Here is a 15586-nt window from a genome sequence, read left to right as displayed (position 1 = left end):
TAAAGGCTAAAGTGTTCCAATTTAAATTAATTTTAATATAATTATATTGTCACTAAAAGAACTTCTAAGTTTTTACCCATGTCTCAGAACCAGGGTAATTTTAAATTAAGTTGCAAAAGAAGTAAAAGTCCACATCTTGGAAAAATTCTCTAACATACTGCTTCCATCAATCCAAGTTTTGTTTTGGCTGAAAAGTAAGTAGGAATTATTCCTTACATCATGAATATTTTTTAAAAGGTGTTCTCTGGTATTAACTAGATGAGTGAATATTTGGAAATAGTAATTTAAAGTTGAGGAAGTAAGACCAATCCTAAAACACCCTTAGTCCATTCAATATTTGGGAACTTAGATTTATCAACATGAATTCCAGTTTTAGCTTACATCTAAATATAAATTCAGATTTTATCTTTTTTGAAAGCATTATCAAAATCATCTTTAGCAAGCTGATATGACTCGACCAAATAATAGCCATGTTCATTGACTGACCTATCTGACAGCTTTTTAAATGTCTTCAAGTGACCAGAAAGTGTTACTTCAAGGTATAAATATGTAGGTTAAGTCAGATTAACAGAATAAACTTTTTAAAAATAATTTGCCACAGACTTTTGCCCAATTGTAAGGCAGTTTTGCAATTTTACTAAGGTGGAAAACTAACTGCTGAACCCATATCCATTAGTGGAAAGAGGTTCATTATATTTTATATTGTAAAACAATTTTCAGAAAGTTTTTTCTTGTTAATTCTACATTATTTTAGTCAAAAATATAAGTAGGAAACTTACCCAAGTTCTCTGATCAGGCAGTTGTAACTGGGAGCAAAATTGAAACAAAAACAAAAAATTACTTCTGTACCAGTATCCTCATTGCAATCTATCCTTTTGAGTTATTAACATTTATATCAACTTTGTAATTTTTGCTTATCATGTAACTATACATTGAGTAAAAGCTTTGGAAATGAAAATTAAATTTTTTGTATCACTGTTGAATCTCTCCTCCCTAAGTAAAGTTTTATAATTAACATTAAAAACCAGACAGTTCTTTTTTTCAAAAAAAAAAAAAGCTAAATGCTAGCTGTTATTAAATCTTAAATAACAAAGTAGATTCTTCTTTTGTTATTACTCACTGAAAATCAAGAATCAGAGTCCTACTTTGAATTTGGTAACAAAAAATATTTTGAAGAAACTCTAGTTTTGCTTCATCATGATATTAACAGAAATCATATTCAAATTACAATTACTGAGTAAGAAAAATATAATGTAATTTGATGTACACTGATTTTAATTATTAGCATAAGATTCAGAGCATCAACAGCCAGAACACCAAGAATATTAATTAAAATAACTAAAAAGTCCAATTCTTTACTATGATTTATAAAAGAATCACTGGGGAGTATATTATTAAAAGTTCTTCAAAAAATACAAGGTTTAAGCTCTTAAAAATATCCCTTTCTTCTCTAAAGGGGCTAAATCTTACTTTTATCAATTTTGGCATATTTAAAAGGAAGATAGATTATTTTTGAGGGATGAAAAGTTTGTCACAGAAAAATATTCAACAATAAAGTAAACTAATTTAAAGACAGATAAATGAAGGCAAAAGACAGTGACTATCATACTAAATTATAAATAACTTTGGGAAAAACTTTTTCCCACTTCCTTTATTCACTAATAAAAAGTCAAACAGTTTTAAAAAATGAAAATAAATACATAAGCACAGAGTTGAAATAAAACAGGATCATTGCTGTAGATATATTCAAAGAAATAAGTAAAAGGACTGGAACGATAGCACAGCAGTTAGGGCGTTTGCCTTGCATGCAGTCAACCCAGGTTCAATTCCTCTGCCCCTCTCAGAGAGCCTGGCAAGCTACCGAGAGTATCCCGCCTGCACAGCAGAGTCTGGCAAGCTACCTGTGGCATATTTGATATGCCAAAAACAGTAACAAGTCTCACAATGGAGATGTTACTGGTGCCACTCGAGCAAATCAATGAACAATGGGACGACAGAGCTACAATGCTACTAAAAGTTTAAGAAAACAAAACCAAACCAAAGAATAATAGTTTCAAAAAAAGTATTTACCAAATTATTTAAAACAAGTTCAATTCATAAAAAGAATACAAGGACCCACAGCAGAAATCAGTAAAATAGACATTCTGGGATATCACACAGTAACACTCATCTACCATGCTCTCATTTTCTTTTCAAAATTAAACTATGACTAGCAAATAATTTCTAACAATATGTACAAAAGGAACCTCTGTGCTGCTAATTTTTCTCATATTAAAACTAATGTTTAAATAGTTCTGTAGTGGACTGTTAGAACAAACTTCTTTAAGAATTGAGCTAATAAAGTTAATTGGGATTCTGACAATAATAAAACCAAATATTTTCTTTTGCTTGTTGGATCACACTCAGCGACGCACAGGAGTCATTCCTGGCTCATGCACTGAGAAGAAACATGCTGAGTAGAATATAGAGATATAAAAATTTGTGAATCAGGCTCCCCATGTGAATACAGCATCATGGGTTTATCAGTCTATTTTATGGAAGTATTGAGAATATGTGATCTGTTATCACAATGATAAAGTGGTTTTATCTCAAATCTTTCTTTAGCCACAAAATCATAACAAGCCCTGGAAGTAAAAACAAGTCCTTCCATTTTGACTTCTTGCTCTATGCCACCTTATTGCTATCCAATGAGATAACACTAAGATGCATTAAATCAACTTTTCAAGTACTCCTAAATATGTCATAATCCTGAACCCAAAGTTGAGCTCAGATATATAGCAGAAGGAAGGATATTTTACTGATCTTTTTTATATTCAAAATTGTGTACTTCTACCTCTATTGATGTACTGGAACAATAGCACAGTGGATAGGGCATTTGCCTTGCACGCAGCTGACCCGGGTTCAATTCCTCTTCCCTCTCAGAGAGCCTGACAAGCTACCAAGAGTATCCCATCCACACGGCAGAGCCTGGCAAGCTACCCATGGCATATTCGATATGCCAAAAACAGTAACAAGTCTCACAATGGAGACGTTACTAGTGCCCGCTCAAACAAATCAATGAACATCATCCCACTGGATGACAGTGCTACAGTGCTACCTCTATTGATAATCAGATTTCTCCTCACTTCAGCTCCTTATACATGCTAAAGCACAGTGTTAAATATCTCATGGATATAATCACTGATCCTTGCAGCCACTTGGTAAGGCTGATGGGTCTTCTTACCACACTGACAGAGAAATTCAGAGAAGTGGACTACATTACTATTTGCCTAAGCATGTTAGCTAACACAGGGAAGTCAGCTGCAAAGCAGTTATTTCTCTGAAATTTGTGACAGTGTATTTGGTTGTAGGTGTATAATCTATGCTCAGTTAGCCTAGGGGGCCCTTTTGGGGATTTTTCTTTGTGGGGAGGGGAGGCGGTCAATTGAGTCTGCGGTTCAGTGAAAGACTCAAAGATGCAATGCTTCTCAGATCCTGAGGTGCTGAGGATTACCTTAGCCACCCTCGGTGCTTGGAGGTCTCCAGGGCACACCCAGCAACAGTGGGAAACCATGTGATGTTAGGAATAAAATTGGGGTAGGCAACATGAAAGGCAAATGCCTTTACCCCTGTACTCTCTGCCAGGCCCCTGTTTGTAGGACTTGAGACAACAATGAGGCGCTCCAGTGGCAATCTGTTAGCAAGTGGTACTTACACGGCCACGGCAGTATGTGCAGAGACAACAATGTAACTAGCCTAAGACTATGATTAATCTGACCCTGCACACACACACAAATTCTGCTGAAACTTTAGAAAGTTTGAGCAAGACTTTCTGAAATAACAGCTGACTTGATGAAAATGTGTTGATGCTTCTCCCAGGAAGTCTATGCCCCCAATGACAAGTCACGTGAAAATAAAAATACGTGCAATGGTTAGGAAAATAATGAAATATTTCTATAGTAGATGGGAAATGGCTTTGCCCCAAGCACCCGAAGGTTCCTCTGCAGGCCTGATCTTTTCCAAAATATTTTGAGACTTCCAGAAATGAAGCATCTCCTGCTGATATAACAGGAGCTTCCAAAACCCTAATACAGAATAACAGGGGGCCAATCTGAGGGTTTAGTATTCATAATACCAGATGTTCAACATTTTTATTACTATTCTTTGCATCCTGTCCGAAGAGCTAAATACAGTAATAGTAAGTACCATTGAACAGGAGCTTTATTAGTGGTGTGGGAAGGAGGCACATTTGGCCGCCATTTTCCTGCTGATGTGCTTGAGATTTGAGGGACAGAACACTGTGTGCCAATGCTCACACATGTGCCTCAACACCTGACATTCTTCATTAACTTTGAAAATTTCAAAATACATCTTATTTTTATTATTTTAATGATGGTGCATACTATTAAAATAATAACTGATTTCCTAACTGCTTCTGGTAATATATATTAATGGCAAGTAACAGATTTCAGTGATTGTATATATTTACTAAGGGATTTTTGTTCTTCACTACCATGGATTTTTCTTGTCTTCAACTATTTTATCAGATGAATTTAAAAAGTACTTATAATTTGAACAAAATGTCAACAGTCTAAGTATCAAAGTAAAAAAAATGTGTAATTGTAATAATTGAGTCCAACAACTTGCAGGAAGGTCCATCAACTTTTATAGGTAAGTATAAAATACTTTGACTTTATGTGTAAAAAGCCTGAAGCCTGGAGAATTAAGGTTAAAATTAAATTTATTGGGACCAGAGAGATAGTACAGAAGGCAGGGTGCTTGTCCTGCATGCTTTCGATCCTCACCACCACGTATGGTCCAGTAAGCAGTGCCAGGAATAACCCCTGAACACTGCTGTGTGTGGCCCAAACAACAACAACAACAAAAAACTACTGTAGGGCTGGAGCGATAGAGCAGCGGGTAAGGCAAGGCGTTTGCCTTGCACGAGGCTGACTGGGTTCCATTCCTCGTCCCTCTTGGAGAGCCTGGCAAGCTACCAGAGTATCCCGCCTGCAAGGCAGAGCCTATCAAGCTGCCCACGGCATATTCGATATGCCAAAACAGTAATAACAAGTCTCACAATGGTACCCGCTCGAACAAATCGATGAACAATGGGAAGACAGTGCTACAGTGCTGTCATCCTGTTGCTCATCAATTTGTTCGAGGGGGCACCAGTAACGTCTCTCATTGAGAGACATATTGTTACTGTTTTTGGCATAATCCAATACACACGGGTAGCTTGCCATACTCTCAGTAGCTTATCAGGCTGTCCGAGAGGGGCGAAAGAATCGAACTCTGGTCAGGCCATGTGAAAGGCGAACGCCCAACCGCTGTGCTATCGCTCCTAGAATTATTGGGAGACAGAGTTGAACATTTCTGATGGTCAATTTATTTTGTGAATTTATCAGTAAATTTACTTTAGCTAATTAGACATCCATAAATTTCTGAATGTATAGAAAGTTTATAATCAACCCCTGGCTTTCAGAGATGAGTAAACTAAGAACCACATAGACTGAATCACTCAAAGGGACTGAATTTAATTTCTGCATTACACTATTTTCTAAAAGCAATTATCTTTAAAGTAACTGCTAGATTTTAAATATTAATATTTAAAAAGAGTTTGGTTATTTTAATCAAGACATCTAACTATATCATTCCCACATGCATTTAGTTATAATTAGACAAAAATTAATAAGAGATGTTTTTGTGCAACTTATGTTTCAAAATACTGACTTTATCTAGGTTTCTTCAGTCATGAAGCCTGAGAGTGTCACTCTGATCAGCCTAAGTAAAAGTGGAAGTAGCCCATTAGGATTTATAACTTTAGACTCTGCTTTATTTTTGGGGCCAGAGAGGGAACACAGCAGGTAGGGTGCTTGCCATGCATGCAGCTCCCCAGGGTTCAATGCCTGGCACCCCAGAGGGTCCCCAAACACTGCCAGAAATGATCCCTGAATGCAGAGCTGGTAGTAAACTCTAAGACCACTGGGTCCCCAAACCAAAATAAATAAATAAATAAAAAGCAAGTTTATTTCAATCCTATAATTATTATTATAACATCATTCCTTTGTCTTCATATGTAAAATAACTAACTGGAATGCCTCTATACCTTTTAATATTATAAATCATATGTTGTTACAACTTTAAATAAAGATAATTTTTCTCATCAGTGATAGATTTCTCTAGGAATCCCCACACTTCCCTCCACTCACTAAAAGATGGTATTTGGGCTCTTCTACTGTTTTTTTGGACTTTGGAAAGGTACTTGAAAAAGACAAGGTAGTAATGGAAAGGGCAGGATGGGCAGATAGGAGAAAAATCACAACCCCAAATTATTTAATTTAATTGCCTCGTAAGTTATGCAATATAACTTGCATTAAATTCCACCAGTTCTCTTAGAGGATTATAATTTTCAGTTAGAATATATTCACAGTTCACTGTTATAAGTATTTCACAAAACTTGTACTTACTATCTAGAAGGACCAGAGCTTATGTTTTTTTTAAAAAATTAAAAACTAAACTATAGGGGCTGGAGTGATAGCATAGCGGGTAGGGCGTTTGCCTTGCATGCGGCCGACCCGGATTTGATTCCCAGCATCCCATATAGTCCCCTGAGCAGTGCCAGGGGTAATTTTTGAGTGCAGAGCCAGGAGTGACCCCTGTGCATTGCCGGGTGTGACCCAAAAAGCAAAAAAAAAAAAAAAAACTAAACTATGAAAGACTGGCTTCTTAGCTTATAGTTTAGTTATATTGTTCAATTGTTCAATACAGTTCTCCACATGTTTACCACTATGTAAGCCAGTTTTTTTAAAAAATAAAAATAAGTGTGTATGGATGCAGAGATAAATCAATTAAATAAAATATTGTTTATTTTCCTTGCAATGAGGAATAGTATATATTTTTTTAATAAATGGACACCACTCCATTCATCAAATAGCTCTATGTATTGTTGTGAATTCTTGTGCAATTACAGAGCTTTGCTGGAATGCTCAGTGGTCTCTAGATAAATTCCTTCACCCTCTATGTCAGGTAGACTCATTTCCTGTTTTCATTGCAGCACCAAAAGAATATGAATGACCTTCAGGAGTTTGGGACGAGTCACAATAGGATCCATGTCTTATCAGTAAGTTTTGAACACAAAAGACAACTGCAGAGTTTATATCTTCACCACTTTTTTTTCTCACTCCAAATATACTTTGGCTCCATAAGCTGCTAGTAGCAAAAAAAAAAGCCAATAGCAGATAATAATTTAATACAAAATCCAGTTTTGCACATATATTAATTACTTTTTTTTTAAGAAAGAGGGTGGGTTTTATTTCTGCTAGAATTTCCTGTGTTCTTCCACACCAGCGTCAGAGGAAATCCTAATGTTCTCACAATTTCTTTCATTTCATTGCACCTGCTTTTCAGGATCAACAAGTTAGTTTATAAGCTTGAAGTCTCAAATTTAAAATACTTACTTGTGGATGAAATAAGAATCCCGGAGAAGGTCTCAAGTATTTCTCTTTTAAAGCCTCAAGTGGGTCAGTTAGTTTTCTTTTCTCTACTCTGAAAAGTTAAAATAAGATTTTAGAGATTTTTAGAGATTTTAGAGATATCAGTCTAACATATATCAATCACTACATAATCACTGACATTTAAAATAGCCAACAATAAAGCAAACAGCAGTTTCTGGGAATCATATTAATAAAAGTACAGTCATCACTTTTTGAAGGACACTTATGGCACTTCTAGAGGTTTAAATTTAAAAGATAATTTTTAAAATGGAAAAATTCTCTTGAATGACAAGTAATAGTAATAATGAGGAAATATTTTTTAAAACAAGATACATAATCACAGGACTTGTCACAAATCCATACTTTGCCATTTCTAATAGATATATATACATATGTGTACATATACATATGAGTATATATGCATTTATATATATATATTGATTCTGAAACCATGAAATAACAGTTGATTTTGAAAAATAAATATTATACCAAGAAACTATTACTTCAAATAGGTAATATTTTTTCCACATATATTTATCACAACATGCAAGTTTATAAGCATATTATATACCTATATATTTTTAACTATACATCATAAGTGAAAAGGGAGTGGTGGGGGAAAGATAAGGAAGACTTGTATACACACACACACACACTTTCTCTCTCATTTTATGTTTTTATGTTTTGTTTTTCAGTTTTGAAAATACACCGGGCTATGCTTAGGACCATATTCAGGAATCACTCCTGGTGATGTTCAGGGGACAATACGTGATGCTACGAATCAAACTCAGATTGACCACACCAGTTGCAAGGCTTCTCTACTATATTTCCAGCTCCCATTTCAGTGTTTTTCTAGGGTGCTGTTTTTCCCTTCACTGCTCTGAAATCAGAAAAGGCACATTGCTGAGGTGCTAGAGCCATGCTACAGGGGCCAGAACTCAGAAGTATCATATACAGAGCATGTTCTCCAGTCCTTTGAGTACCTCTCCAACCCCAGGAACTTTCTGAAACTAAAAATAGGTATGTAAAATATATTATGTACCTCTTCTGCCTGATGTTTGTCATTTTACTTTCTACCAGGTTTATAAAAATGACATTGCGAACTTTTTCTGAACTATATCCTGGCAATGTTCTCATGAAAACTATTGAATAAATATACTTTAAATATGATCAAAATGAATTAAAACAGATATAACTCCTTGAAGCATTATATATGCTATATTTTGCATAACTATTTCACTTATTGGAATAGATGCGCTTGTATCCATTTTATGCTTAAAGGGCAAAAAGTTTAAAACCTGGGAACATGAACTTTCCACTGAGGTCCAACACTAAAACTATGGTTTACTGTAAATCTTTCATGGGTTTGAAAATGTCAGACCATAATTGAAAGGGAAATATATCTAGAAGACTAAGATTAGAGTCAAAAAGAGGAAAGTGAGAAGGTGAAGGAGAATAGTGTAATGGGCATATGCAAGAATTGGAAACCCAATGCCTTTGTAAGGGTCTAATCAAGTCCAAAAAATTATTCTCACCAAGGACTGAGATTAATTCAGAAATCCAACCATATTGACAATGAGTAACAAAATTCACACACAAAGAAGCTCCATCCTGTCTTCTTTTCTCTTCTTCACTAATGGGACTGCCACAGGAATTGAGATGCAAAAATGGAAGAGGGGAGTGATCGTGCATGGTACCACTGGCTCTGAAATATTCTAGTATTGCCCTTCTCATTACTAAATCAATTTCAACTTGTAGCATTCCTTAACATACTGGCAATGGCTTTGGTTAATGTATTTGGAATGATAAAGGGAGAGAAAGTGCTCAGTGAAAAGAATTTGCTGCTCCAGTACCTATTATGTTTGGTACTGAGGAATAAATATTGAGAAATTAAATAATATCACAAAATTGCCTCTTCATTAAGTAGAATGAGGAAAAATATGCAATTATTCAGATTTTCTTAAAGAGAAATAAAAATCATTCAAATTTTTCCATTAACTCTTGACAATGTTCAAGAGTTTTTAATGAGCAGGAAAATATGAAATTGTTTGGTAATATTTGAAATATACAATAGGCACAACTACTATTCTTTGTGTCATTTAAATAAACTTAAAGACTAAATCATTTTAAAAAATCAAATAAGTTTTACAGATTTCTGCCTAGGAGCTTTTCATCAGACTCACATATTTTCCTGAAAGAACTTTTGGATGCAACATTGGAAACTGGATAATGAGAGGCATTAAACAGAGGCATGTTTTTTCAGCCAATCTCTCACCTTATGTACAAAACATTTTTTGTGATTAATATTTCATTTACTTGTGGCTCCTGAGAGATTTATTTAGAAACAGAATGACCATTACTTATTCAGGACATTTTGGTAGATTACGAAGAGTAGATTCTCAGAGCTCTATGTCTCATCCTATTCCAAAGAACCTGACCCAGTTAAGTACCCACACATATTTGCATTAATCCTTCAGGTGCCTCATACTTCCGCTACTTGACAACTTCTTTTAAATATAGTTTTCCCATATTTTCCAGTCTATGAAATCTGCTTAAAAATAAATGTATTGTCAAGGGAGAGAACTCTGTGGTTTATTCCAAATCCCAAATTCAGAGACATACAAAAGTAAGTCCAAACTAAGTCCAAATGAGTCAGCTTTGTGAATACAAAATAATTCTACTAGATAAAACAACTTTACACTTTGCCTTATCATAATAAACACAGCCTGCTGGAGCACGGAATACAGCTCAGAGTTATAGCACTTGCATTCGTGTGTGAGGCCATGGATTTAATTCCCAGAACTACCAGAAAAATGAAAGAAGAAACAGTTGTAGATAGCTACAAAGTTGAACCCGGGTGGTAGTCCAGGGATTGAATTGACACCAGTTTGATTCCCATCATCTCATGGCCTCCCAAGAATTGCCAAGTCCTAAGCAGCAGAACCTGAGCAGTGTTTTATTCTCAGCTACTATCACTAAACCCATCATCTCTGTTGGCTGAGTATCACCAGAGAGGTTTCTGGATCTCCTGGACCTTGAACACTTGGGGGACGGGGAGGGCACTTGTCCATCTAAAAGGTAGTCACAACATCGGAGTGAAGAAACCACCATTTGTACATCTGTTCACATTCAACATCTCCCATCTTCCCTTACCTGTAAATGGGGTCCATAAAAAAAGGAGTGGGTCTAGCATGCTGCAAAGAACCATCTGATGCTGGTCTTGGCTCAACATTGCTTCCTTTCTTTTCCCCAAACACATGGTTTTTGCGAGGCTCAGTCAGCTTTGTCCCACTGGCTCTACTCCTACTGCCCATACTTAGATCCAAAGGCTGGTCTTGGCTTGTGGCAGATGTGACTGGAGGCTTTGAGGATACTGGAGTCAAGGTCTTTTCATCCTTTCGCTTAGTGGTGAGATCAAAGGGAGACTCAGAGCTTCCCTTCTGTAGTTTCTTTACTTCACTTGGTGATTGGGGTTCCATTTTCAAAGGTAATGCTCTCAAGTCTCTATCAGGAAATGGGTACATTGATTGAGAGAATGCTGGAAAAAATGGGAGGGGAAACATGGAAGGGTAAGGTAAAGCTCCAACTTTTTTGTCTTGCAGCCCCACCAGTCCTGTTGAACCAAAGTATTTTTCAGCAATAGAAGCAATAGCCTTTATAGAATCATTCACAGCTCCTGACACCGCAGTTTGCTCCTCTAAAGATGGTGAGAAAATGGAATGATTGCTGTATTCTTTCTTATTATGTATTGAAGCCAGATTCTGCAGAGGGCTTACTTTGTCTTTGAACATTTTACCATTTTCTTTATATTTCTCTTTATCACTTTCAATGTCACTTTCCAGATCAGAGCCCGAGGTTGTTTCCAGGTCACTGCCACTTGGTGTACTGACATCATCAAGGTCACTACTCTCTGACTGGTCACTGATTTTCTCAAGGGGCCTCTCTTCAGAGGACCTCTCGGGCTGGAGCTCCACTGGCTTATTGTCCCCTACAGAAGGGTGTTTAGATAGTGCCTTCAAAATATCCTGTGTAGCTGGCAGTATCTGAGGATGTGTCATGAGGGGACTTTGACTTTTGTTTGTCTGTTCAGTACTTGATAGTCCTTTAACAGGAGAACTAGCAGGTATCAAAGGAGGCCTATGGTACAAGCCGGAAGGAAACAGACCGGGGAAGCTAAAAGAAAATCCAGGAGCTGTTGGAAAGGTAAGACCAGCAGGATGCCTATTGGCGCCAAAATAGTCAGCAAGGCCCGGGTTGGCATGACTCATATTAACCATGGACGTTTTATCCATAGCTGGGGTTCCAGGAAGTGAAATGCCTTGGCCAAAAAATCCACCTGCCGCAAAATGGTTCTTGCCCTCACAAAACCTCCTGTGTTTATTTAAGGAAGACGTAGTGCTGAACATTTGTCCACAGTCTTTGCACTTGATTTGGGTTCTGCAATCAGCATGCATGCGCTTATGACGACAAAGGTTTGAAAATTGAGTATAGGATTTATGGCAGACCTCACCTGTGTGCAAACAACAAAAAAGAATCTCAGGCTTTATGGCATTTGCTTCTGAATTTAGCAAGTATCACAACTGGTTCACCCAAAATTGTAATTAGAAAGCCAGGAAATGATGTTGGTGGCACCAATCTGAGTGTCTCCAAATACAGAAAACCCATTTCACTATATTCCAAAGCAAGGCATTCAACCTGACAAATGTCTCGAGGCAGCACAAATATTTCATATATTTATATATATAAATATTTTGCCATTCCCATTGCATAATATTTTGCATAATATTTTTATATTTAAATATTTATGAAATGAAAAACCAGCATGCACTGTTTTCCCACCCAGTTATTAAACTAACAGAATCTTAAAAATTAAACCTTAAGAGCTAGTAAGTATGAAGCAAAACAAGAACTCTTAAAATTTTAGACCATTTGAAGACATCTATATCGTAACCAACAGAAGAAAATTAAACAGTATTTCCCTCGGCCAGAAACTTCACCTTTATTCCCTCTCCCCTTGGGGAAAAGCCTGTGACTGTTCTACCATTACTTAATCTGTATTATATCATACACTCTCATCATTCACACATCAAAGCCACACAACAATGCACATTGTGTATTCTGAGGCATTTTTAACAATCATTTTCATGATTTGAGAAAGACTGACATAATTTACAATGGCTCTATTTTAAGCCTGCAAAGGAAACTAAATTGAATGTAGCCCATCCTGCATTGCTGGTTCCCATGAACTATGATCACGTCCTCTGACTTCCCCTCACACCAGTAGTTGTGCTAACCTTCCTGCATTTATGAAACCACCATCCTTGGGAAACATGTTCACTTGTAGTTGTATCTTCATCCGTTATCTCAGGGCTTAACTTGTGTGTTACAGAAAACTGTGGTAAGCAGGGGACAGTGCTTCGAGGGTGCTAATCCAGAAAGAACACAGCAGTCTGGTACAGTTGGGAAATATCCCTCCTCACCAAGAATTTGCCAAAACAGTATGACATTCTCCTCCTTGCATACTGTTATCATATCTAAGTATATTTTAAGATCAAATTCTTAAGTCATTAAACTACTTTGCTAGCTAAAGATCCCTCACTTTACATCCCAGCAAGTGTATAGGATTGTTATTAAGCATCATCATTTTTATAACTTTACTTTGGTAGACATGAATTTATTCTAATAGTGAGATTACTGCTTCTGTACATAATTATTTGAGAGGCTGTACATATTTAATACATACATAAACATAATATACCTTGTTGGCAATTGTCAAAGAAAATTTATGTAAGAAAATATATTGAAGACCAAGATACAGCATTTATTCCTATCATGTGACATCTCTATTGAAACAGAGAATGCTTGTGCTACTAAGTTAAAGCAATAACAATTTAAAAACATACCACATACAGTGGAGACTTTGTTCAACTCAGTTATACAAAACTCACTTGAACATAGATTATCTCACACAACACCAAAGAGGAAACGCCAAGTGATTCCATAGCTATTTATTTTACTACTAACATTAAAATGCATTACTACATATGTCAGTGTACTTAGTAATATTAAAGGAACTTTGAACTGTGGAATGATTCATGACACTGAAGAGGTTGGAACATTCATTCTAATGGGGAGAGAATATGTAATTTTTTTCAATTATTCTACTATACCAGAGTCGGCTTTAAAAGTATCTACTAGTTAATTTTGCACTATATATGTATATATGTGTATATATACATACCACTTAAATCCTTTGATATCCTAATTAAAACCATATGATGTAGAACATAGAAACACGAGACTTTTACTAGTTATCCTAATACAACTATGAGAAATAAGAAGAAATCATAAATGAAATGCTGTTGAATTACAAAAGTGTATTCACTAAGAAAGCAACACCTCTCCTCTGTACATTACAAAGAGTTAAGGAAATATCACTGTAGATATTATACCAAAATATAAGTATTTAAAAGTTTTAAAATCTTTTGGCAAAGAAAAATTGCTCTCTAAATTTCTTCCTTATTCCTGAATGGATTTTAAAAAATCAAGAGCTTCTCTATACTGAAATAACAGAGGACACATTTGACTTTCCTGGCTTTATTTTTTGTTACCCAAATGAGCACATCTGTGTCAGGTCTCAAGTGCATAGAAGCTGAGATGTCTCCTTAGGCACGGCCTTTGTTTTTCTCACTTGATGGCTTGTCCTGGTCTACCACAAACCACCAGACCCCCAGGTAAATGGCTCAGTTGAAGTCTATATTCTACTGTAATTTTCTCAGTAATAAAGAATTAGTTTGCAGTTAGCATTGCATTTTTCAACTTATTTAAAAAATTAAGAGGTATTTTGAATATATTCCGCCTATTAGAGCATGTGGTTTCTATTTGGGAAGGCTGGGGGTTTCTGTAGAGGCAGTGAGTAATTACCCCAGCTATGGTGACTTTGGGCTCAAGCCTGGCGGTACACTGTAATAAGAGACAGTTGCCATAAACACACCAGTGGGGGTAAATCGTGGTGTGTGGCCTTCTGGTGAGAACCAGATATCAACTCTAGGTGAACCTCCTCCACTCCACAGCTCCACACCAACTCTTCTTTTGTTCTAAAATTACATGGCTATTATTCATAATTACCTCATGGTTCTGTCAGATTTTACATTTGAAGAATGCCATCTGCTATTTAAATTTACCAATAATTACTGAAAATACATTTTTTTGGAAAGTTTACACAATCTGATTGGAAAGGGACACTCTATAGCACTTTAAAGTGAAACACTTGACTTGAACACAATTAAAATTCTAGAATCTTAGATGACAGGAATCTATATTTTCAGAACTTATTTTAAAAATAGAGAAAACAAAATTATGTTTATAATTTCTTATGGTCTACTCTGTTCTTTTTAAAAAAACAAATTATAATAAAAATATCAAATTTTATTTCTGAGGCAACAAATGAATTTTTTATTTCAGTAGCATTTGCAAATACATTTTTAGGACATTACAATCTAGAGTCAGGAATGCCTTTTTTGAGATAAGAAACCTAAAGTTTCTATTGTATACTTTATTTCTCTTGACTTTCAACAGAGTTTCCCTAAGGGAGACTAGAACACCCTTTTGTTTATCTGTTTGCCCTCTCCACTCCACCCAGGGAACAGAAGAACATATTAGCAAAACAAGACTCTAGTGTATCTGGAAAGGGAAAGAAAAGCTCTCTTGGTACTTGAAAGCACAAAAGAAGACTGTGTCAAGTAAAAAAATAAAATAAAATAAACCAGGAAGGTTTGTCTCTGGCATCTCCACATTGGCACTGAAAAACTTTTCCATCCGGCCTGTAGTACTGTCTTCTATACCTACTATAAACCATCCATCGAGTATTTGTCAGAAAAACTTTTGCCAGGGTTCCCAAGTCAGAGATTTTGCCAACTATTGAATATGCGTCAACCAGTTCTTATGCTTATCTGGATCCAAAATCAGTCTTGAAGTTGGTAGCACAACTCAATGAGTCACTGTGTTTATTTGCCCAGCAGAGCAATGGATCAAAAGAAGTTCAGAGTCCAGATGGACTGGGAACAACTGATTTTCTTATGAAGTGTTTCAGCCCAGTACTGAAAACAGAA

At 36.0% G+C, this 15586-nt stretch overlaps 1 protein-coding gene across 5 annotated transcripts in view; it reads right to left on the bottom strand.

Moving 5' to 3' along the window:
• MECOM (MDS1 and EVI1 complex locus) overlaps nucleotides 1-15586 on the bottom strand; it is a 646375-nt gene that overhangs the window by 22867 nt on the left and 607922 nt on the right. For 2 of the 5 annotated variants that reach the window (XM_055129514.1, XM_055129515.1), the window contains exons 8-10: nucleotides 10629-11985; nucleotides 7440-7527; nucleotides 780-806 (exon numbers count right to left, since the gene is read on the bottom strand). In XM_055129514.1, coding sequence (XP_054985489.1) covers nucleotides 780-806; nucleotides 7440-7527; nucleotides 10629-11985 — 1472 coding nt within the window. The remainder of the gene's footprint in view (nucleotides 1-779; nucleotides 807-7439; nucleotides 7528-10628; nucleotides 11986-15586) is intronic. The other 3 variants (XM_055129516.1, XM_055129517.1, XM_055129518.1) reach the window with 2 other exon arrangements.

Source organism: Sorex araneus, chromosome 2 (genome assembly GCF_027595985.1).
Source record: "Sorex araneus isolate mSorAra2 chromosome 2, mSorAra2.pri, whole genome shotgun sequence".
NCBI classification, from domain to species: Eukaryota; Metazoa; Chordata; class Mammalia; order Eulipotyphla; family Soricidae; genus Sorex; species Sorex araneus.
Note: the sequence above shows the minus strand (reverse complement) of the source record. Positions and strands in the feature narration are given on the sequence as shown.